Here is a 26,354-nt window from a genome sequence, read left to right on the forward strand (position 1 = left end):
AACCCACTATTTTCTTATATTCTAAGTTCTCTTATAACTTCATCTTCTAATATAATATGAGTTCTTTTCTTAAAGAATTTCAAGCAGAGATGAAGTTTCTTTTTATTTTCTTCCTAGTCTCTCACATATCAAGTGTCCCTACTCCCGAAGAATCTGCCCTTGCATATCCCGCATAGAAGAACATAGGACACTTGCCTCCAGTCTGCCAGCTGCTGGCCACTCCCCAAGGCCTCTGGAATCACTGCTGTGGGTTGGACAGAGTTGTGTAGAGCTACCCCAGGCAACTGTTGCCACGTTGAAGGCAGGAGAATTTGTTGAGTTCCTCCAGGCCAAGCCTGCTGTAAGGAAACACATACAAAAAGATCCAGACTTGACTCATTCTTGGATTTTTCCTCTGTTTTTGAAAGAAAAATTCTTATCTTAAAAAAAGTTACTTGTAGATTGTTAACTTGCAGAGATTAAAAAAGAAAGGTCAGAGGGGCTCAAGGCTAACAAGACTTAGGAAAGGGGAAAGAACATACTGCAATCTCCTGGCCACCTCCACAACCTGACCACCAGAGTACTAAAGGAGAGATCCTTGTGACGAAGTTTCTATTGTACTGTAGAAAAGAGCAGTCTGAGAGTTCAGAAGTAAGTTCTGGTTAAATGCTGGAGTATAATTTTTTCAAAAATTGCAAAATATATCCCTAGAGAGATTTAAGAGAACTCCCTTATGACTAAAATCAGGAACTTGAAAATCTGAATGCCAATCAGATAAGATCTCACATCAAAGGGCAGAATTTTTCCCTTATTTAAAAGGGTGGTATTCAGAAAATGGAGCCAGTTGTGGGTGACCAAAGGCCAAATTCTTTGCTAAATAAGAACAAGCAAACTTCATCATTTATAGCCTTATAATAGAATTAAAAGTTAAGGAACTAAGTGAAATACTTATGATGCAGAAAGCATCATATTTTATTTGTGACAGCTGACTAAAATATGTTTTACTTAGCATTTGAAGAAACATTTAAAAACTAATAATCACTATAAAATATATTATTTCTAGTTTTTCACAAGCCATGTCACTTGCAACAGACTGAATATCAACTATGTTTTCTGTACTTGCAGAAATTCTGACATTTTCTGAAAAAAAAAAAAAGGAACAGATTTGGAAGTCTCCTTTTTAAACTTGAATTCTGCAGTACAATTACCTACAATGCTTGGGTACATATGGTTCTGTTTCATGAATTTCAAACTTAAGGCCATCAACACACACTGCTTTTAAAATATTTTTGCAAGTTAACAGATCCACTTGTTACAAATACTGGTTCCCAACAAGAAGCCTTCAAAGCAGAGAAACTGCAAACATGTCTGCTACCATAAGCAGAATTTAAAACAAACAAAACAAAACATAAGAGAAGTATGTTAAGTCACACCATGCGTCTTTCCATAAGCCAACACCTGCACAAGACAAAGCATGTAGTTTAATACAGAGCAAGAAATAACATTCCAACGTGAGGCAGAAATCTGGCGTTCCAAGCGACGAACTGTTTTGACAGAGGAAGAGAACAAAAATATGCAAAGCTTAGCAAATGACTAGTGCAAACATACAAGAAGCAGAAAGGAGAAGCATCAACTAACATTCCCAATCTCCAAACCATAGTTGAGCAAGTTAAAACCAGTGGCTAGGATCACTCAATATGGAAATACATCTGACTCCCTTGCACTCAGATTTTATGCTTATGAGAAAATTAATCTGGAGGTAACAGACTTTTAAACTGAAAACAGAACAAATTCTAATCAAAGTATGTTTCTGGAAGTGTTTTACTCACATGAATACTTGGGAAACAACAAAAGGAACTTAAAGTTACTTTGAAAGATGAGAAAAATCAGGATTCAATGCTTATCAATTGGATTTTTAAATGGTTACTTAACTTTAAATTTCAAATTATGAAATACTGGATATCTAAAAAATAATTCTGACTCTCCCAAATAAGTCCAAAAACATCCAAAGGTCATTCTTAAAGTCAAAAACCCTAAAATAAACCTTGATATCCAGTTTGTTTTTCTTATCTCTAAGCATAATACTACATTTACAGTTACATTCAATAATTTTCCCCATGACTTTTAATAACAAAGATACTGTATAGCTTATCAGCCAAATTTTCACCCTTGATAAAGATTTGTAAAATAATAAATTTCTCCAAAAAATTCCTAAAAATAAGTTCACCTTTAATTTCAACCAATATGTTCTATAAACACATTCTGAAAGGAATATTTTTAAATGAAGATGTAACCTGCCACTGATCATGTGTAGCAAAAAGAGCTATCGTCAAGTGCTCACAGAAGGAAGGTTAATATTAACTGATACAGCAATAAATTAAGAGTATCTTAAGCATTCCTAAATTGTGCACAAGTTTTATAAGCTTAAAACAGCAAAATAAATAAATAAGAAAAAGCTAACTTGCCAAGGAATTCAATTTTGGCCATCCAGGTACCTGTAGCAGAGCCAAACTAAAGGCCATTTCCTTCATTCTCAAGGATTGGAGGGTAAAAGGGCAGAAAACAGGTAACAGTGTTGGAAGCACTTCTGAGGCTACACAAAGAACTTGAATCAAGGGATCTGGCTCCTTACAGAGCAACACTGAACATTAGAGTGAAACAGCGAGTGCTACAGCAAGTGTCGGGGAAGAAAACAATGAGACATTAAAGATATAGCAAGAACACAGCCACAAGATGGCACATGCTTCCATGCCCTCTGCAAAGACTAAGCTAAAAAAATTTTTTTTGTAAAAATGAAAAAACCAGAAGAAAACAGAACAAAAACAAACAGGAAAAAAATAAAAAAGAAAGAAACTAAAGAAACTCCGTTAGTAACACAATCAAGTGAGGGGAATTACCAGTACAGCGGCAGTCTGTTCAACCAGCGCCGGCCGGCCGGCTGCGCAGCTCAGAGTAAAGGGCACCGCATACTGCGGTGTGATGGTGGCTACTTGAGGGTGGAGAGTTGCTACCATTAGTGGTGTACAGCTTCCCTGAAACGTAGATTAGGCAGGTGAGTGAAACAAGCACGAAGGCAGGCTATCTGGATTCAGAAGGGTTCTCATTCCCCCCAAGTTATTACCAACAATAAACAGTAATTTCATACGACCTAAAATGCATGAACCAAACACAACTTTCCCCCTTCAACTCTGCACAGCATTGGCCCACTAGGTGATCAATTGTCAATGGCCTAAAGCAAAAAAAAAAAAAAAAATACAGGAATCCTTCTTGGGTCTGATTCAGAGGATCTGTTTTATGAAACAAAGGCATTTATTAAGAATTCTTCCTGCACTCACAAAAGAGGGGTTTTGGATTTCAAAATTTCCTGTGTTATAGGCCACAAATATTAATGTATAGAATTTAAAACACGGTATTTGTTGCTATAACATGTTTTAGGTCATCTTAGTTGTATGCTCCATGGCAAGCATACAGTTTTAAAGCTCTCTATAGCCTAAACACCAGGAATAAAAACTATAGTAAGAAGCACCTTGACATGATCCAGTCTGGTGAATTTCTAAAAGAGTAAAAGGAAGCAAAAGTGAAACTTTGTATTTATAGTAAAAATGTTGAACATATTCTGTATGTTTACAAGTTGCAAAGTTAAAAAGAAGATGAAAAAAAAACTCATCTCAGAAAATCAGAGTAAACTTACGCAAATGACCACTTCTCAATGTCTGCATACCTATCCCTGCAAGTCTAATGAAGACACTAGCAGAGCTGGGATAGTGTTAGGAATGAGCATATTACTCCATATAGATGTTTCATTTTAAGACCCCTGAATCGTGACCAAGAAAGATCTTACAGTCAAAGTAAATACAATTTTCTAAGGTAAAATATCTAATTATCATTAGTGCTTCAGCAGTATTGATAATCCACATTGCTCTGGCTTTTACCTGTGTAAGAACTCCTGACTGAATCTGTAGTGGCTGAGCAGCTGGGGCCTGGGGTACAATTGGCACGGCATTATCCATCCTCACAGGGAATCCAGAATGCTTTGTTGTTGCTTGCAGTCCAGCTGTTGAAAACGGCATTACAGGTAAAGTGCTTTGCTAGGTCTGGAAGCACAGTTTATTTTGGGGGTTCGATGGGTTGTTTTTAGCTATTCTGTTCAAATAATCACTACTCAGCTTTCAGTTCTAGACATTAGAAGATACTTGAGACAAAGGAGTTTTATTCATATAAGTCTTAAGAGTTAAAAAACGGGAAACGCAGTTCCCTTCATGTTAAATTAATGGAAAGATGTTTGATACAAGGAGCCCTCGTTCAAGGAGATACTAATTGTTGTTGTTTTTAATGCTATAAAACTTAAAACACAATATTAATTAAAAGTATAGGCCAGGCCGGCGCCGCAGCTCACTAGGCTAATCCTCCGCCTTGAGGCGCTGGCACACCGGGTTCTAGTCCCAGTTGCCCCTCTTCCAGGCCAGCTCTCTGCTGTGGCCCGGGAAGTGCAGTGGAGGATGGCCCAAGTACTTGGGCCCTCCACCCGCATGGGAGACCAGGATAAGTACCTGGCTCCTGCCATCGGATCAGCGCAGTGTGCTGGCCGCAGCGCGCCAGCCGCGGTGGCCATTGGAGGGTGAACCAACGGCAAAGGAAGACCTTTCTCTCTGTCTCTCTCTCTCTCACTGTCCACTCTGCCTGTCAAAAAATAAAAAAAAAAGTATAGGCAAAAAAAACCCTTTTACTTAGTAAGTTACATTCTCTTTTTAATTCACTAGGGGGAAAAAAGCTTAAGTGTTTTTAAAATTGTAACCTACTAAAAGAAAAGACTTGTTATAGTTACAAAACTACTGGCTATTAGTTACAAAACCATATGGAAAGCTCAATAATTTATAATCTAAGTTATCTGTTTCAAATAATGCTTGCCCTCACTCATCAAAATATATAGCCCAGTTCACAAATTAGTCCTATTTTTAATCTTTAAATACTAAGTGAACTGAAGAAATTATACCTGGGATAAAAATATTTTAAAAGTAGACATTTTGGTTTACAGAAACTTTCTTTTACTTATTTTAGGAACCTGCTCTTGCCATTCACAACTTTCTGTTAAGGTTCTTTTGTATTTAACAGCTAAGAAAAGCAAGAACTCTTTGCTGTCTTTAAAACAGTGACCATGTCTTATTTATCTTTTTGTGTATTAATTCTCTTGGCACAGATGTGTAATAAGCGTTTCAGATAAATAGGACTATCTTGTTCTGGGAATGAGAGAGGCTCGAGGCAGCTCTCTTTCTGTCAAGACTTAAGAGTCTTCGCTTTCCTCTAAACCTACCCTATCAAAACTTTTAACAGGGAATTCATGTTTCTAAGCCACTAATGCCTACAATTTTGTTAAGTGATACTATGAACATTCTATTCAGAAAATTCCTTCAATTACATTTTCTAAGCTATCACCAACTAATTTATCTTTCTACTGCTAATAAAGGTATCAAAAGAGCATGACTCAAACTATAAGGCTGTTGTTTTCAGCAAGTTAGTCTTCCAATTTTCCAGCTCAGGAACTTATGAACAATTTGTTAACAGTTTGTCATAAAGAAAAATACAACCTAGAAATATACAAAACACAAAGAACTAGTAAAATCAGAATTAAAGCACTTTAACAATACCTTTTTTAAAAAAACTTACTTACATAAAATGTAACAAATCCAGATAAAACAATGAAAAAGTTGCCAGCCATGCTTACTTAGGCAATGCTATCTAGTAAGAAAGCTAAGCAACACAAAATTCTTATCAGTAGTCCCAGGACTTATGGCTAACAGTAAGAAATTGTTACTGTAACAACCTTTACAAATTGGTAGAAATTGAGGAGGCAATATGTAGGAAGAAGTGTTCACTAACAGAAGCTCATCTGTGGCTCCTAGAGTGGTGAAGTAAAAGGGGACAGAATGACAGAACTACCACTGAGCAAAATGTCTATCTATTTTGGGCAACTGGTTGAGTACAGAAAGTAGTATTTATAGTACTGACCCACAAATGTGACTCTAAAGTATTAGACTGCTACAGTAATTTAGGTTAAACCATAGCAGTCAAGCTAGTTTAAAACTAGCTACTTATTTTCACCACAAATGTAAACAAAGAATTAGCAAAAAGCAACACTTTCAGAAGGTCCTCCCTAAACCCTGACCTAAAAAGAATTAGAGCTTTGGTTTTTGCTTTATGGAACACAGCCCTTTAACTAAAGAACTATAGATAAATGGAAAGAGTAAAACTGCCCAGTTGATGATGGTCCATCCTCCTCTAAATATAGGGACCTTGTAAAAGATCAGATGGTAAAAGAAAAGTGGGTAACCTGGAATAGAGGGCTGTTGCTTAGAAATCAACAACTGTCTGGCAATCACCTAACAACTCTTTACAGCTATCTGAGTAAATTCTTAGAGGCAGTATGGAATAATACATCAAAATGCCTACATGGTGAACTCTACTGCCTGAGTTCAAATCATGGTTCTGCCATAAAAGACTTAGAGCAAATGAGGGGAGAGTGCCTAATTTTCTTTTATAAATTGAGTGCAATGATATTAACTACCTCCTAAGCTTGTTTGTGAGGATGAATTAATACATGTAAAAGATCTCAGAACATTATTTGCCATATAGAAACAGATATCAGGTATCATCATCATTACCTTAATTTCCAAACTTCCTTTTGTTTGGAAATTTTAAATTTGCTCTATTAGCTCTTCAGATTATTTAGACTTCTAGATAGGAAAAAAATTGTCCAAAGCTTATATTTACTTACCTAATTATACCAAAAGGGGTTATTCCACTTTTCCCTATACCTCTTCAATTTACATTTTATTTTGTTTTGTTAAGGGAACACAAAAGTTCTGCTTCATCTCTTAAGCATCATTTGAGAAGAAGCAGAAAACTTCAAGGTGCCAAATCTAAAACTGGACCAATGAAACTTATTTTGGAAAAGGTGTGGGAAAGGCATGGTGATTGACTAGAAGAATCATTCAACATATATCATAGAAGTTATTATTATGAGTCATATGCAAAAATTAATTTGGTAAGTTAGGCTAAGTTTGCATTTACGGATTGTGCATCTGCTCCTCCGCTCTCCCTGTGGTTCCTCCCTGGTTTACATGGCTATCGCTCTCCTGTCCTCCCGGTAATCTCTCAGTCTCCCCTAGCCCCTCATTTCCTTCAGCTTGCTCCGACTCTGTCAGAAACCAAACAGACAAAAGAGTCACAGTCAATAGGTAACTGAAGTAAAAAGATAAAAATGCTATCTAAATCTATAAAGTGCTAAGAGAAGCTTTCTACTAGAAAAGTCAAGTGTGTCATCAGAAAATATTCTTAATACAACCTTTAAATGGCTTATCAAATCCATAAACACATATTTCCCATATTTCAGAAAAAAGGAACTGGATATTATAGAACCATAATAATAAAATGAAGGACACATGTGAAAATTAAAATCTTATTGTACCAATGGAGTTAACCTCCTTCATTTATTTTCTTCCTTTTTGACAGGAATTTGCAGGAACAATATGATTCATAAGCTACAGCACATAATCTTAATGCCTTCCCCAAACAAGTACTTCATATAATATTATTTTTCATTTCAATAAATAATGATCTTTATTCATGAATCTATTAAGAGATTTCCTCATTTCTAAACATGATTTTTACATTTTAGAATAAAATTATCTTTTATTTAGAACATCATTTTATGTTATAATGGAAGAAAGATTCAATATGTTACAATTAGGCTTACTACATACTTTTCAATATGCATATTCTGCATATTAAGAGAGAGGGAGAGGGAGAGGTATAAGATATAAGGTATAAGATACATGCTTATATAAGATACATCTGTAAGATATAGATACAAGCTTCACTTAGCAAGAACACTGATCCTAGGAAACTGAAATAAGGAAACATAGGGACAGGCAATGTGGCACAGGAGGTTAAGACACCACTTGTGGAATCTGCTACACATACTGGAGCACCACTTCTAATCCAGCTTCCTATTAATGTGCCTGGTAAGCAACAAATGGTAGCTCAAGTACCTGAGTCCCTGCCAACCATGTGAGAGACCCAGATAGAGTTCCTGGCTTCTGGCTTTAGCCTGAACCAGCCCAGGCTGTTGCCACCATTTGGTGAATGAATCAACAAATGGAAAGTCTCTCCTCACTTCCTCTTTCAAACAAATAAATCTTAAAAATAAAAAGAAACATAAACCATGCTCCTATAATGTGTCAGGTAGTAAATCAATTAGAAAAATGACCAACATAAAAAAGGGAAATTCACTCTCTGTTATCACTCAATTTTAGTTATTTTTATCATTAGAGACAGAATTTAAAAATTTGGGAAATTTCAGAACTAAATAAGTAGATCAGCCCAAACAGGTAGGACTGACAGAATAGCACATGATGTGAGAGTTTCCCCACTTACTTTGGAAAGCAGGTGGACATACGATAAACGTCTGTTGGAATGGATCTGTCTGAGTGCAAATCTGGGTGGTTCCAGGTTGCAAGGAAACACCCTGCTGGGCAACTCCAGGAACTGGTGCTGCAGACGAAGGGTACAAAGCTGACTGGTAGTTTAGCAGAGACACATCTGAATTAGCCAGAGAAAGAGTGGCAGCTGCTGCAGTAGAACTGGAAGCTAGAACACTGGCCTAAAAACAAAAGGATATTGTATTTGTATACTGATGTAAAGCAGAGATAGATAACATTTTTACACACATAAAATCAATCCGGAGCCAGTGCTGTGTTGTAGCAGGTAAAGCCGCTACCTACAATGCCAGTTTCCCACACAGGCACCAGTTTGTGGCCTGGCTGCTCCATTTCCAATTCAGCTCCCTGCTAATGGCCGGGAAAAAGCACTGGAAGATGTCCCAAAACTTGGTCCCCTGCCACTCATGATTAAACCTGGATTAAGCTCCTGGCTTTGGCCTGGCTCTGGCCTGGCTCAGCCCTGGACGTTGTGGCAGGTTGGTGAGCAAACCAGCAGATGGAAGATCTCTCTGTGTCTCCCTGTCTCTAACTCTTTCAAATAAATAAATAAATCTTTAAAAAGAAAATCTATCCCCCAAAAACTCAGAACAAAGTTTTAAAATGTAACAATAACTGTCTTTGGAATAACTGTCTGCTTAAGAAATCTTCTCAATTCCTAAATTCAAGGCAATAATGTAAGGCCAAACAGTCAAAGAATAACAAGTGGTCTATACTGGTTGCAGCCATATAACCCCACCCATTCTATACAAAACACTGCTGGGCCAGCAACCTTATCAAATCTCATATGTTCCTCTATTTAAAAAGGGGAGCTAGCCAGCTAATAAACAGGAAAGCTGGGGCCAGCGCTACAGCATAGTAGGTTAAGCCTCCGCTTGTGGCACAGGCATCCCATATGGGCACTGGTTCGAGTCCTGGCTGTACCACTTCCAGTACAGCTCCCTGTTAGTGGCCTGGGAAGGTAGCAGAAGATAGCCCAAGTGCTTGGGCCCCTGCACCAATGTGGGAGACCCAAAGGAGGCTCCTAGCTCCTGGCTTTGGATTGGCCCAGCTCTGCCTGTTGCGGCCATTTGGAGAGTGAACCAATGCATGGAGGACTTTTCAGTCTCTCCCTCTCTCTGTAACTCTGCCTCTCAAATAAATAAATAAATCTCTTAAAAAAATTAAAAAACAGGGGCTGGTGCTGTGGCGTTGCGGGTAAAGCCGCTGTCTGCAGTGCCGGCACTCCACAGGGGCGCCAGGTAGACCTGGCTGCTCCACTTCCAATCCAGCTCTCTGCTATGGCCTGAGAAAGCAGAAGATGGGAGACCCAGAAGAAGCTCCTGACTCCTGGCTTTGGATTGGTTCAGTTCTGGCCATTGCAGCCATTTGGGGAGTGAACTAGCAGATGAAGAGTTTCTCTCTCTCTCTCTCCCTCTCTCTCTCTCTGCCTCTCTGTAACTCTGCCTTTAAAAAAATAAATATTTTTTAAAAATTAAAAACAAATGAACTGGGAAGTTTACACCTCCAAAAGCAAACTTAAATGTAAATATCACTGGCTGGAAAACAAATACAAAAGCACCCTTAAAGTTTATTTTTTGGAAATACCTCTAATAAAGTAATGAGACACATAAAATCCTTAACAGAGAGAAAGAGAGTCATTTGGCTACAGTTAGTATAATAGTAAAGCAGTGTAACAGTCAAAACCCATTACTGGACTGTGGTAAGATTTAGGATTTGTTTCATTTTTGCCAGCATGTACATTTCAAGTATTACCAACCCATCTTCCCTCACTTTTGCCAAGTAAAAAAATTAGGAAGCAACAAAAACAAAACAAAGACTGTTTTCATCTCACCCTGCACTCTTACTTGTTACTGTCCCACTATAGCATGAGTTTCCAAAATAACTTATTGAATACCTGATTATGCACTGTATTGAGCTGGTTGCTGAAGCTCATTGTTAGATTTGTGCTTGTATTTGGGGCAACATGTGTAGTGAAAGGACTCTTGATCTGACTCACTGTATCATACATGTGAACCCTCCGCTTGCAGATCTCCATGTTCTGAAAACAAGATTTAACACTGAAAAAGATCAAAGAGGCACACAATGAATGCTTAAGCAAATAACCCAATACAACGCTTTTTTAAGTACTTTCAGACAAAATAAATGCAGAGATTTATAGCCATAGAGAGGAAAAATACACAAGTGGTTTTTAATCTCATGATTTTTCAATTAGAAAGAAAAGCATCAGTGAGTCAGACACACAGGCACTAAACTAAAGTTGCTGCTCAACTGACAGTTCCATTTATAAGATTGTCATACAACCAAGAACCACATCATAGCAAAAAGTCCCAGTCTCTACCATACTCACTGATTGCTATGCGGAAAATCCAGAAGGTGGGTCATTGTTACAAACTGATGGTTCAGAGTTTTCAGAGGAGTAATTCTCTTATCTGCATCAATTGTTAACATTTTTTTTAAAAGATCAATGTATTCTCTTCGATCCGCCTTCTCTGCCAACATGTCTGTTCCCTCTAAGTCTGTAGACATATTCACCTTCAAAGGAAAATTTGGAAATATTATACTTCTTCACTTAAGCAGCAGATTAAACATTTAATGTGTCACCTTTTTATTTATTTATTTATTTGAGAGGTATAGTTAGAGACAGAGAGAGAGGGAAGAGACAGAAAGGTCTTCTATCCACTGGCTCACTCCCCAAATGGCCGCAGTGGACAGAGCTGGGCCCATCTGAAGCCAGGAGCCAGGAGCTTTCTCTGGGTCTCCCACATGAATGCAGGGGCCCAAGCACTTGAGCCATCTTCTACTGCTTTCCCCAGCCATAGCAGAGAGCTGGATCAGAAAAGAAGCACCCAGAACACGAACCAGTGCCCATATGGGAAGCTGGCGCCCCAGGTGGAGGCTTAGCCCTCCACTCCACAGCACCAGGTTCCCCCCTCTTTTTTTTCCTTTCGTATATCTTTTTTTTTTTTTTTTTTTTTTTGACAGGCAGAGTGGACAGTGAGAGAGAGACAGAGAGAAAGGTCTTCCTTTGCCGTTGGTTCGCCCTCCAATGGCCGCTGCGGCCAGCGCACCGCGCTGATCCGATGGCAGGAGCCAGGTACTTATCCTGGTCGCCCATGGGGTGCAGGGCTCAAGGACTTGGGCCATCCTCCACTGCACTCCCGGGCCACAGCAGAGAGCTGGCCTGGAAGAGGGGCAACCGGGACAGAATCCGGTGCCCCAACCGGGACCAGAACCTGGTGTGCCGGCGCCACAAGGCAGAGGATTAGCCTAGTGAGCCACGTATATCTTAGTATCAGCATTAGAGGTTTTTCTTTGTGAGCAAAGAAAGAAAAACCTGGAGAAATTCTTTTTATTACAGTATAATCATTTTCACAGGAGGGAACACTTCTTATACTACCTAATTTCAGTCTTTGCCTAAATTTACTGGTAGAATAAAACTGAATAAATTTTGTCATTAAAATCTAGAGCTTGGGGCCAGCATTGTGGCACAGCAGGTTAAGCAGCCACAAATAGGGCAGGTATCAGTTTGAGTACTGGCTGCTCCACTTCCAATCCAGTTCCCTGCAGATGTGCCCGAGAAAGCAGCAGAAGATGGTCCAAGAAATTGGGTCCCTGCCACCCACATGGGAGATTTGGATGAAGTTCCTGGCTCCTAGCTTCGGCCTGGCCCAACCCTGGCAGTTGCAGCCACCTGGAGAGCAAACCATTGGATGGAAGATCGATCTTTCTCCTTCTCTCTCTCTCTATATATAACACTGCCTTTCAAACAAATAAATAAAAATCTTTTTAAAAACAATAATAATAATTTACAGCAGGCAAGTTAAGCAAAAGCATTTGTGATTATTTATATATAAACATTTCTATTATTGAAAAGATTAAATGACATAAATATAAAGTGTTTAAGCTGAGTCTGGAACATAATAAGCACTCAATAAATATCAGCTCTTCCATATTTAGCAGATAAAATCAGACAAAAAACTTTGATAAATGATATCTTAAAAAATATTGTTATGTAAGACCAGTTAGGCAAAATCAAAGAACTATAAACAGGTTGAGTATGTCTTACTCAAATGCTTGGGACCAGAAGTATTTCAGATTTTGAAGAATTTCAGATTTTGGAACATTTCAGATTTTTAATAGGGGTGCTTAACTGGTAATTCTAAAAGTATCCTTGTTAGGATTCAAATAATAAGCACATTGCAGAGTATCAATATATATTTTTCTGTGAAAAATGAAAAGTAAATACTAGAAAAATAACATTTTTCTTTTGCATAACCAATAGAAGTGTTTGTATTTAAGGAAATAAATAAATGTCTTTGAAACTTTCCATTCCTACCTGAGCCATGTCATCTAAACAGTTGAAAATGTACTTCCGAGCTTCTTTTGATTTTATTCCAGTCTCCAACTCATGTTCTTCAGGTGTCTATAAAATAATACTTTTTAAAAATTCTATCTGTATGTTATTTTCAAATTTTATTTTAAATTAAAAGCAGACTACGTGTCATTACCTTGCCAACCAAAGATGGCAAACCTGAAAATAATTTACAATCAGAAAAACCTTCCAGTGGAGAGACAGCCCCTTGATATCTGGCCACCCCGTCAACGGTGATGAAATAAACATGAAGCAATGATGGAGCACAGCTCCTGAAGGGGGTCAGGTAAGAAGGAACATTACCATTTTTCTCTTACAGCTATTCTGAAATGAAATGATATCTCAGATGCTAACTGTTCAGGATGCTGAGGCAGAGTTAGAGGGTTCTCAAGTTGAAGGAAAAGGCTCAGACACAAAAACCAAATATCTATTTCAAGAAAATATACAAAGCCTGAATATAAGTTAGAAAATTATGTTGTTTTGCCATGTTTATTGAGAATTCTCTTTAAAAATAGTCATTACTAAATTTCCCTGTGAACACTACTCACTGTTACAAAAAATAAACAAAATAATTTCAGTCGATTGAAATGGCACTTAAAGTTTGTTTTAAACTAAAGATAATGCAAATAGGAACATACAGTAATTCTTAAAGTGTATCCTCCTGAAAAATGCATTTTCGTCTATGCTTTCCCCTCTTCTACCTCAAGAATTTAAGAAGTAAACTCACTCTGAATTCAAACTTGGGCATGGAGAGTACAGAAATGAGTAATATGACAGGGAAGACACACCTTAAGTCTCCACAGTGGGTAGCCCAAATTAGGATCCCTGTTGAAGAACCTAGTTGTTTTTGTCCCAGCGCTGAGAAGATATTCAGCTGGTAGGCCTTGTGTTTGTGAAATGTAACGAATCTGAAACATCAAAACCATCAAATGTCAATTTAGAGTTAAAGTGAAAATTATTAAACACTTGACTATAACTCAAGCCAAAAGAGTATTGCAAAGAAATTAACTGCTTGGAGGCCAGTGCTGTGGCATATATAATAAAATACTATGCAGACATTTAGATTAAGGTGAAAGTATACAAATTGCCATGTAAAGATATTTCACAATATATTATATATAAAAGCAGATTATAGGAGCCAGCACTGTAGCATAGCAGGTAAAGCTGCTGCCTGCAGAGCTGACATTCCATATAGGCACCAATTCGAGTCCCAGCTGCTCCACTTCCAATCCAGCACTCTGCTGTGGCCTGGAAAAGCAATGGATGATGGTCCAAGTGCTTGGGCCCCTGCACCCATGTGAGAGACCTAGAAGAAGCTCCTGGCTCCTGATCAGTGCAGCTCCGGTCACTGTGGCTATCTGGAGAGTAAACCAGCAGATGGAAGACCACTCTCTCTGCCTCTCTGTAATTCTTTTTATTTATTTATTTGAAAGAGTTACACAGAGAGAGAAAAGGAGGCAGAGAGAGAGAGTCTTCCATCCGCTGATTCATTCCCCAACTGGACCCAACAGCCAGAGCTGTGCCAATCCAAAGCCAGGAGCCAGGAGCTTCCTCTGGGTCTCCCGTGTAGATGCAGGGGCCCAAGGACTTGGGCCATCTTCTATTGCCTTCCCAGGCCATAGCAGAGAGCAGGATTGGAAGTGGAGCAGCTGGGACTTGAACTGGCGCCCATATGGGATGCCGGCATTGCAGGCAGCGGTTTTACCTGCTACGCCACAGCATCAGCCCTGATAAATAAATCTTTAAAATGAAAAAAAAAAAAAAATTACAAATTAAAAAAGTGTCATTAGATTAGATTTTAGGGGCTGATGTTGTGGCATAGAGGGTAAAACTGTTGCCTACCTTACATCTCATTTGGGTACTGGTTCAAGTCCCAGCTGCTTTACTTCCAATTCAGTTCCCTGCTAATGTGGCTGGGGAAACAGTGGGAGATAGTCCAAGTGCTTAGGTCCTTGCTACCCACGTGGGAGACCTGGAAGAAGCTCCTGGCTCCAGAATGGCCTAGCCCCAGCCACTGTGGCCATTTGGGAGGTGAACCAGTGGATCAAAGATCTCTGCCTCTCTCATTCTAACTCTGCCGTTTCAAATAAATAAATAAATCTTTAAAAACTTGGCGCGTATATGGGATGCAAGTGCTGCAGAGAGCGGCTTTACCTGCTAAGCCACAGAGCCAACCCTAGATTCCATTGATTCTAACAGGTGTATTTTTCCATTAAAATCTTTGACATTAGGCTCTGACTTACAACTGAGAACTGCCATGGTTTAATTGGCACCATTCTTTCTTTCATAGAGGTACAGAAAAATATTGTGTCTTTAATCAACAGTGTCTTAGATTTGATGAAAAACATATCCTCATTTATATCCACAAGATTATACAAGGAACATAATTATATGTAGAATGTATTCATTCATTCTTTCATTATGTACTCATTAAGGCAAGCAGTGGTGATTTTTTAAATAGACACAGTTCTTGGTCTCATAGAGTTTTCAGTCTAATAGGGGAAACCAACACTGAATGTATAATTCAAAGTGTGTCAGCATTCTGAAGAAATTAGGCTTCTATAAAAATACAGAACAAAGGAACCTGACCTAGACTGGGGACTGGAGAGAAAAGGCTCCTTTGGGAAGTGACCCTTCAGCTGATAAATGAGTAAGCACTAACTAAATGAAATGAATGGATGATGGAGAAGTATTTCAGACTACATAAACAATATGCACACAGACCCTTACACATATTCTTAACCAGCGCTGGTATGATTCCAATGAAGCAACAGCACTGACAGGAAGGGAAAATGGTGTAAGATCAATCTAGACAGGAAAAAAGGCAGGACCCTGATGGACGGACAGCCCATGTGGGAGCTCAGGGGACGTGTTAAGGACTTAGCCCTTATATTCCAAAAGCAATGGGAAACCACTGAAGTATATCAGGATGACATGTCCAAAATTGTGCTTTGAAAAAAATCACTCTGAATAAAAAGACTGGAGAAATATCACAGCAGAAGAGATATGGTCCAGTAGCCCCGGTAAATGACCAACAGCCTGGACTATCACACTAGCAAAGGAAAAAAAAAAGAAAATAATCAAGAAATATTTAGGACATTAATGGTCAACAGGTCTGTACATAAGTGTGCCCATACTCACATACTGTAAACTCTATTTTCCTTCACAGAATTTATTTCAACTATATTATACAATTAGTTTTATAATTGTTTACTTACCATCTGTTCCCCACCACCCAACTGATGCCCATATGAGGGCAAGGATAGTGTTTTGTTTTTTTTTGTTTGTTTGTTTGTTTGTTTGTTGTTGACAGGCAGAGTGGACAGTGAGAGAGAGAGACAGAGAGAAAGGTCTTCCTTTGCCGTTGGTTCACCCTCCAATGGCCGCTGCGGCCGGCACGCTTCGGCCGGCGCACCACACTGATCCGATGGCAGGAGCCAGGTACTTATCCTGGTCTCCCATGGGGTGCAGGGCCCAAGCACTTGGGCCATCCTCCACTGCACTCTCTGGCCACAGCAGAGAGCTGGCCTGGAAGAGGGGCAACCGGGACAGAATCCGGCGCCCCGACCGGGACTAGAACCCGGTGTGCCAGCGCCGCAAGGCGGAGGATTAGCCTAGTGAGCTGCAGCGCCGGCGCAAGGATAGTGTTTTATTCTGCACTGTATGCACTGTATGCTCAATGCCTATAGTACCTGACACAAAGTAGTTACTCAAATACATACATGGTGCAAATACACAATATATAAACACGATACACCAAAACATAAGCAAAATCTAGTGGAAGGTGAAATTTTTTATCTCTTTGCTTACTACATATTTTCTAATTTTGCTTTATTGAAGCATTTATGGAATTAAGATATTAAAAATTATATTATAAAATCAAAATGTTTCACCGTGAAAATGGAGTAGGAAGTCATCACTCCAATGCTTTCATATAGCTTAAAATAAAGCAACAAATGCCCCACTTTAAGCAAATACATCACCATTTGTTAATTTTTTAAAAGATTTATTTATTTATTTGAAAGGCAGTTAGAGAGAGGCAGAGGCAGAGGCACAGACAGATCTTCCACCCTCTGGTTCACTCCCCAAATGGCCACAACGGCTGGAGTTGGGCTGATCAGAAGCCAGGAGCTTCTTCTGGGTCTGCAACGTGGGTGCAGGGACACAAGGACTTGGGCCATCTTCGGCTACTTTCCCAAGCCATGGCAAAGAGCTGGATCAGAAGTGGAGCAGCCGGGACTCAAACCAGCACCCATATGGGATGCCAGCAACTGCAGGCAGTGGCTTTACCTGCTTCGCCCGGAAAAATACGGAATGCTTCACAAATCTGCGTGTCATCCTTGCACAGAGGCCATGATAATATCTGTATCGTTCCAATTTTAGTATATGTGCTGCTGAAGCGAGTACTATCATTTGTTATTAAATAATGAAAATACTTTCAACAAATTTGAATTATATCTAGAGAGGGTATATACACATTTGACTTCCAAAACAAACACATATTATATAACATGGCAATCTATAAAAAAATCCATAGCTAACATTAAACTTAACAGTAAAAATTGAATACCACTAAAATCACAATCAGGTAAGAAAAAAAGACACACCAGAGTGGGAGGGAAAATGTACAACTAGTACTACTTGCATAGGACATGATTCTGAACACAGAGAATTACAAAGATTTTATAAAACACTATTAGAGCTAGAGTTCTATTAGAAAACTATTGGGAAAAGATTTCAACAAGATCGCAGGACTTCCGTTAAATTGCAAAAATCAATTTTATTTTATGTACCAGCAATGAACAATCTGAAAATGTCATTTAAAAAATAATTCCTTTAAACTACAGCATCAAAAAAATATAGACCACTTAAGTAAAACCTATACTCTGAATATTACAAAACACTACTACAAAAAGCCTAAATAAATACATTCCAAGTTTATGGCTCAGAAGACCTAATATTGTTAAAGTAGCAGTATTTCCCAATTTATCTACAGACTCAAGGTAATCTTAATTAAAATCTCATTTTTTTAAGAAATTGATGTTGATGATCCAAAACTTCATATGGAAATGGAAGTGTCTCAACAGCCAAAACAATCTTGAAAAAGAACGAAGTTGGAGAACTCACACTTTCTGATTTTAAAACTCACTAAAAATCCATACTAATCAAAACAGTGTGGTGCTGGCATAGGATACACAAAGATCAATAAAAGGAGAAAGGTTGGTATTTTTAGCAAATGGTGTTGGGAGAACTGAATATCCACATGCAAATTAATCAGGCAGGGCTCTTACTTTATAGTATAGATGAGAGGGTCCTTGAAAACACATGCTGGGGGGCTGGCGCCGTGGCTCAATAGGCTAATCCTCCGCCGGCGCCGGCACATTGGGTTCTAGTCCCAGTTGGGGCACCGGATTCTGTCCCGGTTGCCCCTCTTCCAGGCCAGCTCTCTGCTGTGGCCAGGGAGTGCAGTGGAGGATGGCCCAGGTGCTTGGGCCCAGCACCCCATGGGAGACCAGGAGAAGCACCTGGCTCCTGCCATCGGATCAGCGCGGTGTGCTGGCCGCAGCGCGCCAGCCGCGGCGGCCATTGGAGGGTGAACCAACGGCAAAAAAAAGGAAGACCTTTCTCTCTGTCTCTCTCTCTCACTGTCCACTCTGCCTGTCAAAAAAAAAAAAAAAAAGGAAAAGAAAACACATGCTGGAGCCAGCGCTGTGGCACAGCAGGTTAACGCCCTGGCCTGTGGTGCCGGCATCCCATATGGGCGCCGGTTCGAGACTTGGCTGCTCCATTTCCGATCCAGCTCTCTGCTGTGTCCTGGGAAAGCAGTGGAGGATGGCCCAAGGTCCTTGGGCCCCTGAACCCACATGGGAGACCCAGAAGAGATCCCTGGCTTCGGATTGGTGCAGTTCTGGCCATTGTGGCCAGTTGGGGAGTGAACCATCGGATGCAAGACCCCTCCCCCACCCCGACTTTCCTTTTTCTGTGTAACTGACTTTCAAATAAATAAATCTTTAAAAAAAAGAAAGAAAGAAAGAAAACACATGCTAATAAAAGCAGTCAGTCACAGAGAACTGCATATTTGTGATGAATAACATGTGCTGGAAGAGGCAAATTTACAGAGAGGAAAGTAGAACAGTGGTTGCTTAGAGGAGGCTGGTGGAGAATGCAGAGTAACTGCTAATGGGTACTGGGTTTCTTAATGGCAAGTGTTCCGACTGTGGTGAGGGCTACACAACTCTGTGAACACACTGAAAGATACTGAACTGTACAGTTTAAATGGTTGAACTGTGGGAGCCGGCACTGTGGCACGGCGGGTTAACGCCCTGGCCTGCAGTGCTGACCATCCCATATGGGCGCCGGTTTGAGACCTGGCTGCTCCACTTTTTTTTTTTTTTTTTTTTTTTTTTTTTTGACAGGCAGAGTGGACAGTGAGAGAGAGAGACAGAAAGAAAGGTCTTCCGGCCGGCGCCGCGGCTCACTAGGCTAATCCTCCACCTAGCGGCGCCAGCACACCGGGTTCTAGTCCCAGTCGGGGCGCCGGATTCTGTCCCGGTTGCCCCTCTTCCAGGCCAGCCCTCTGCTGTGGCCAGGGAGTGCAGTGGAGGATGGCCCAGGTGCTGGGGCCCTGCACCCCATGGGAGATCAGGAGGGGCACCTGGCTCCTGGCTCCTGCCGTCGGATCAGCGCGGTGCGCCGGCTGCAGCGCGCCGGCCGCGGCGGCCATTGGAGGGTGAACCAACGGCAAAAGGAAGACCTTTCTCTCTGTCTCTCTCTCTCACTGTCCACTCTGCCTGTCAAAAAAAAAAAAAAAAAAAAAAAAAAAAAAAAAAAAAGAAAGAAAGGTCTTCCTTCGCCGTTGGTTCACCCTCCAATGGCCACCGCGGCCGGCACGCTGCCGCCGGCGCACTGGGCTGATCCAATGGCAGCAGCCAGGTGCTTCTCCTGGTCTCCCATGGGGTGCAGGGCCCAAGCACTTGGGCCATCCTCCACTGCACTCCCTGGCCACAGCAGAGAGCTGGCCTGGAAGAGGGGCAACCGGGACAGAATCCGGTGCCCCGACCGGGACTAGAACCCAGTGTGCCGGCGCTGCAAGGCGGAGGATTAGCCTAGTGAGCAACGGCGCCGGCCTGCTCCACTTCTTATCCAGCTCTCTGTTATGGTCTGGGAAAGCAGTAGAAGATGGCCCAAGTCTTTGGGCCCCTGCACCCACGTGGAAGACATGGAAGAAGTTCTTGGCTCCTGGCTTCGGATCGGCGCAGCTCTGGCCATTGCAGCCATTTGGGGAGTGAACTGACGGAATGGAAGACCTCTCTCTCTGTAACTCTGACTCTCTCTGCCTCTCCTCTCTCTGTGTAACTCTTTCAAATAAATAAATAAATCTTTAAAAAGATATATTTATTTTAAAAAATGGTTGAACTGTAAGGTATGTGAATTATTTACCAATAAAGTTATTATTTCAAAACCTGGCTGGATCTTGACATGTGAGTCCTTATGTAGAACCAGTGAAGCACCATGATGCACGATTTCCAATCCTGCTCTGCAATAGCATCATCCTTTTTATTCAGCAAGGGAAAAACTTGCTTCCTCCTATCACCCTCAGTTTCACATCAATACACTATACAGAAATTCTTAAAATTACCAGTTCATTTCTTTACAAAGAAAGTCCCAGTTGCACCTTAGCTTTTAAATCTAACTGTATTTGATTCCACTTCCTAGGAAATTTATAATACAGGTTGAATATTCCATATTGGAATTGCTTGGAACTTACAGTGTTTCAGATTTCAGAGTTTTTCATATTTTGAAATATCTGCATAGACTACTGGTTGAACATGCCTAATTTGAAAATCCAAAATGCCAGTGGTTCTTTAGATCAGGGATATTTAACATGTACTGATCTTTAAACTTACTAAGGTTGATGAGATGTCACAAAACAGCTGGTTTAGGAAGGGCACTCTTGGAAGCTGTACTGTTCAGAGCCAGTTTTCTTTTTTCTTTTTTTTTTTTTTTTATTTTTTGACAGGCAGAGTGGACAGTGAGAGAGAGAGACAGAGAGAAAGGTCTTCCTTTTTTTTGCCGTTGGTTCACCCTCCAATGGCCGCCGCGGCCGGCGCGCTGTGGCCGGCGCACCGTGCTGATCCGATGGCAGGAGCCAGGAGCCAGGTGCTTTTCCTGGTCTCCCATGGGGTGCAGGGCCCAAGCACCTGGGCCATCCTCCACTGCACTCCCTGGCCACAGCAGAGAGCTGGCCTGGAAGAGGGGCAACCGGGACAGAATCCGGCGCCCCGACCGGGACTAGAACCCGGTGTGCCGGCACTGCTAGGCAGAGGATTAGCCTAGTGAGCCGCGGCGCCGGCCCAGAGCCAGTTTTCTTAATCAACAGCCCACAAATCCCCTAAAGATTACACAAACCATTGCATGTACACTTTCTGAAAAGACCCACAGCTTTCAACAAATCCTCAGGAAGGTCTTTGATCCCAAAAGGAGTAAGAATCAAAGGTCTGATTTAACAAACACTGAGTTTTTACATCGTATCTCTGCGTGTGTGTACATGTGTGTGTAGTAAAAGAAGGAAGCTGTCTTGTGGCTCATAAAGTAAAGGAAATAAAAGATTAAAAATTCACAAGGCATAGTGGTAGTTTTTATCCTAGCAGTTAAGACACTCAGGCCACAGAGTGATGGGTTTGAATCCCAACTCTGATTCCTGACTCTAGCTTCATCCTAACATAGACTCTGAGAGGCAAAGGTAGTAGCTGAAGTAACTGGGTTCTTGACACCTGGGACTGAGTTTCAGCCCAGCTTAGCCTCAGCTGTATTGCAGAGTAAACCAGCAGATAGGAGCACACTGAATCAATCTCTCTCTCTCCCACCCCCCCAACCACTGCCCTTCTCTCAGTCTCGCAAATTTTTTAAATATACATTTTTTTAAATTACAAAGCGCAATGTTACTGTTTACTTATCACATGGGCAACTCATTTTTTATACTTCATTCAAAGCATGTCAGAAAGTTCTACATTAATAGAGAAAACATTGTTCCTATCTTCCAGATAACTGGGAGAGAGGGAGGGCGGAAGTAGGAAGGAAGGAAGGGGAGACAAACTTGTGTGCCACAGTATCTAGAGCTGAGGATGCACTGGTAAAATGAAAAGTATCTACTCTCAAGGAGCTTACAGTATAGAGGGCACATTTTTTTAAAAAAAGAACAAGAAATAAAAATACATAATTTATTAAAATGGCAATTTTTTCCCCTCAGTGGACCCACTCCTTAGAAAACTGTGGCATATCTTATACTAAAGTGTGTCTATTTTGAAACATAAATCATTTATTATAACACTGAACAACTCAGATAATTTCCCTCCTGAATACTGTTTCACAGCAACCCCAAATGCATCAATTTCTAGAACCTAATGTATTTAGTCTGAAGAGAGTACTTTCTTCAGTGTGTGTCATACATAAAAGGAAATAATACCTCTGAGTGATCCAAAGTTCACTTTTAAAATTGCAGTTCTTCATCCTTATTTTTCATCTTAACTCACATATGAAGTATAACAAACCAATATAGACCGACAAACATACTAGTCTTTATTATAAAATGAAATCCTTCTATGTATTGTAGAATTGCAAATATGACTTTAGATTAAAAAACAGGTAAAGAAAATTCTACTATTAAAAATTCTGTAGTAGTAATTAGAGTACTCTTTCTTTAGTAACTAAATACTTCACCAGCACTTCCCTCTAGAAGCTATTTCACAAGTAACTATGTGTTTTTCTGTTTCCATCCAAACACTCTTACCTGATCATATTCTGAAGCACCAGGATACAGTGGCCATCCCAGGAATAGCTCAGCTATCACACAGCCCAGTGACCACATGTCAATAGCTTCACAAAATGGTAATCCGAGAATAATTTCAGGGGCCCTATCAAAAACAAAAGTATTATATTAAAAAAAATCTTGTGTGGGGAAATTAACTATGTAAACTAAGTCCTGTTTTAGTATTGGCTAAAGGTATATTTATTTAATAAAGTTGAAAACAACCTTTGATATACAAGTCATCTGTGTTTTGGAATACAGAATTTTTTTAATTTTAGAAATATAGAACTACATATTTCAAATACATTAATATTTCTGCAATAAAATACAGAGTAGGCATATACAGTTGGCTAAATATTTATATAGCCTTACAAGTATTCAAATTAGGTCTTCTCAATCAATGAATCTGATAGGAAAAACTTTCCAGTTTTGAGAGCCTTCTAAATTTTGTTACCAGAGGTAAGGGTCATACATTTTTTTTTTACATTTAGCATCTTTTTAATTATTAAAAAAATCAATTAAATGGCCTGCTTTGTGACAGAAATGCCTCAAGAGACACAGTGGCTGATAGCACAGACCAGAGCCAGCTTGGCAGACTATGAGTCCTACCCTTCATCATTTAACAGTGGTAGGCACACGACTTTATTTCTCCACACCTCAGGTCCCTCATCTCTCAAATGGTGACAATAAGAAACCTTACTACAGAGCTGTTGTCAAGTTTAAGCAAATCAACCTATTAAAGTTCTTAGGTAAGCACTATTTACCATTGTCATATTATTATTTTAAAACTCTGAGCCAGTTGTATGCATTTAGAAATATTCATCTCCATTAATGCTGTAAGAAATATAACCCTGGGGAACCTTAAAGAGAAAACGAAGATAATCCATAAACCAAGAGCTTTTTGTGTACGAGCACGTTTCAAATTAACTTATTATCCCTGCTTATAGAGGAGGAAACTGATGCAAAAAGAGACTAATTTGTCTGAAAATTCCATAATAGGTAGCACAGCTAGTATTTGAATCTCAGCATCAGTATTCTGGTTCCAAATTTGGTTATATTATACTGTCTCTCAATAAATTAAAGCTAATTTGACATGGCAGTGTGGACAAATATTTTTGAAACTGACTAAAATTAAGAGATAAGGTTCTGGGGCTGGCACTGTGGCACAGCAGGTTAAAGCCCTGGCCTGAAGCACCGGCATCCCATGTGGGCACCGGTTAGAGTCCCAGCTGCTCCACTTCCGACCCAGCTCTCTACTGTGGCCAGGGAAAGCAGTGGAGGATGACCCAAGTCCTTGGGCCCCTGCGCCCGCATAGGAGACCCAGAGGAAGCTCCTGGCTCCTGGCTCCGGATCGGCACAGCTCTGGCCGTTGCAGCCATCTGGGGAGTGAACCAGCAGATGGAAGACCTCTCTCTCTGTCTCTACCTCTCTCTGTGACTCTAACTTTCAAATAAATTAAATAAATCTTTAAAAAAAGAGAGAGATAAGGTTCAAAAGGAAATTTTAATAGGTATACTAATATCAATAATAATGATACAGGTAACTTGATATACAGCACAACCATGAACTTTCTAAGTTCTTTACAAATGCTGAGTCACTTAATCCTTACAACAATCCAATAAAAGTAGGCATTACTATATGTAATCACTTCTTTCTAAGATGTACATTTTTCATATTTTAATATCACTGCAATGAAGATTCTTTAAAATAATGGAATATTTCAGTTTACTGGCAGTGCTAATTGTCTTAATAGGCACAGAATATTTCATCTTCTAGCCAATGCCATCTTAGATTAAGTACTGTCTCTATTTTATAGATGAAGAAACCAGACACTGGAAGATTAAGTATTTTGCCCAAAGCTGCACAACTATTAAATGATGTTACCCAGGGCCATCTCGATCCAGGATCTGAGTTCTTGAACACTTTAGCATCTACTCCAATTCATATTTTTTTTTTTTGATATATCACAGCATTTGGATCTACAAAGGCACTCCAGACCACTCATGTAACATAATCTAATGGAAAAACAGATCTCTTCATGCAGAACCATTTAACTGACCATGTCTTCTCATTAATGCCTCGTTTCCCAAACTTTCCTTTCAGGTAATATGTGCTTATTCCTGCTTTAAGTGAATGGTATAGGTCTAGGCCAGAGCAGGGAGGGTATAAAGATATTTTCCAGACAGGTCTTGTTGCACAGCAGGTAAAGCCTCAGGCTGCTGTACCCATATGGGTACTGGTTCAAGTCCCGGATGCTCCACTTCCTTTCCAGCTCCCTGCTAATGGCCTGGGAAAGCAGTAGATGGAAGATGGCCCAAGTCATTGGGCCCCTGCACCCACATGGGTGACTCAGCAAAGCCTCTGGCTCTGGTCCAGCCCTGCTTTGGTCTTTGCAGCTATGGCGAGTGAACCAGTGAGTGAAAGATCACTCTCTCTCTGTCTCTCCCTCTGTGTGTGTGTGTGTGTGTGTGTGTGTGTGTAAAACTGTGTCTTTCAAATAAGTAATACAGAGAAGAGAGAGAGAGAATATCTTCCATCCACTGATTCACTCCCCAAATGGCTGCAACAGCCACAGCTGGGCCAGGCCAAAGCCAGGAGCCAGGAGCTTCTTCCAGGTTTCTAACATGGGTGCAGGGGTCCAAGCATTTGCGCCATCTTCCACTGTTTTCCCAGGCTGCATTAACAGGGAGCTGGATTGGAAGTGGTGCAGTCGGGATTTGAACCAGTTCCCATATGGGATGTTGACACTGCAGGCAAAGGCTTAACTTTTTTTTTTTTTTTTTGACAGGCAGAGTGGACAGTGAGAGAGAGAGACAGAGAGAAAGAGAAAGGTTTTCCTTTTGCCGTTGGTTCACCCTCCAATGGCCGGCACGGCCGGCGCGCTGTGCTGATCCGAAGGCAGGAGCCAGGTGCTTCTCCTGGTCTCCCATGGGGTGCAGGGCCCAAGCACTTGGGCCATCCTCCACTGCACTCCCAGGCCACAGCAGAGAGCTGGCCTAGAAGAGGGGCAACCGGGACAGAATCCGGTGCCCCAACTGGGACTAGAACCCAATGTGCCGGCGCCGGCGGAGGATTAGCCTATTGAGCCACGGCGCCGGCCAAAGGCCTAACTTTCTAGCCACAACACCTGCCCCAATAAATCTTAAAAAAAAAAAGTATTTCCCTAAATAAGAATATCCTTCTTCCAGTAATTACATATGAATAGTAGCCCTTTTTTTTTTTTTGGAAAAAAAAAAAAGGATAGTGGGGTCTGGCGCTGTGGCATAGCAAGTAAACCCACTGCCTGCAAAGCCAGTGTCCCATATGGGCACGGGTTCGAGTACCAGCTGCTCCACTTCCAATCTAGCTCCCTGATAATGCACCTAGGAGAGTAGTGAAGGACAGCCCAAGCCCTTGGGCCCCTGCACCCATGTGGGAGACCCAGAATAATCTCCTGGCTCCTGGCTTCAGACAGGACTAGAACTGGTCATTGCAGCCATCTGGGGGAGTGAACCAACAAATTGAAAGATTTCTTGATCTCTCTCTGCCTCTGCCTCTCCAACTCTGCCTTTCAAATAAATAAATATTAAACAAACAAGGATTGGCAGGCATTTGATTAGTGATTAAAGACTCTGGTTACAATGTCCATATCCTATATGAGGGAGTTCTGGGTTGGATATCTGCCCTCCAACTTCCTGCCAATACACATACCCTGGG

The 26,354-nt window shown here is 40.6% G+C and overlaps 1 protein-coding gene and 1 non-coding gene across 3 annotated transcripts in view; both read right to left on the reverse strand.

Moving 5' to 3' along the window:
• The window catches only part of HIPK1 (homeodomain interacting protein kinase 1), a 66,363-nt gene that overhangs the window by 14,580 nt on the left and 25,429 nt on the right, over window positions 1-26,354 (reverse strand). The window contains exons 3-11 of one of the 2 annotated variants that reach the window (XM_089300115.1): window positions 22,640-22,763; window positions 13,638-13,757; window positions 12,814-12,900; window positions 10,825-11,009; window positions 10,372-10,534; window positions 8,413-8,638; window positions 3,912-4,033; window positions 2,877-3,011; window positions 196-335 (exon numbers count right to left, since the gene is read on the reverse strand). In XM_089300115.1, coding sequence (XP_089156241.1) covers window positions 196-335; window positions 2,877-3,011; window positions 3,912-4,033; window positions 8,413-8,638; window positions 10,372-10,534; window positions 10,825-11,009; window positions 12,814-12,900; window positions 13,638-13,757; window positions 22,640-22,763 — 1,302 coding nt within the window. Of the gene's footprint in view, window positions 1-195; window positions 339-2,876; window positions 3,012-3,911; window positions 4,034-8,412; window positions 8,639-10,371; window positions 10,535-10,824; window positions 11,010-12,813; window positions 12,901-13,637; window positions 13,758-22,639; window positions 22,764-26,354 lie in introns of both variants that reach the window. The other variant, XM_051856145.3, reaches the window with a different exon arrangement.
• Window positions 17,153-17,256, reverse strand: LOC138850757 (U6 spliceosomal RNA). The gene has a single exon (XR_011390937.2). It is a non-coding gene; the product is annotated as a U6 spliceosomal RNA (small nuclear RNA).

Source organism: Oryctolagus cuniculus, chromosome 7 (genome assembly GCF_051225735.1).
Source record: "Oryctolagus cuniculus isolate XC-2025 breed Fujian yellow rabbit chromosome 7, ASM5122573v1, whole genome shotgun sequence".
NCBI lineage: Eukaryota > Metazoa > Chordata > Mammalia > Lagomorpha > Leporidae > Oryctolagus > Oryctolagus cuniculus.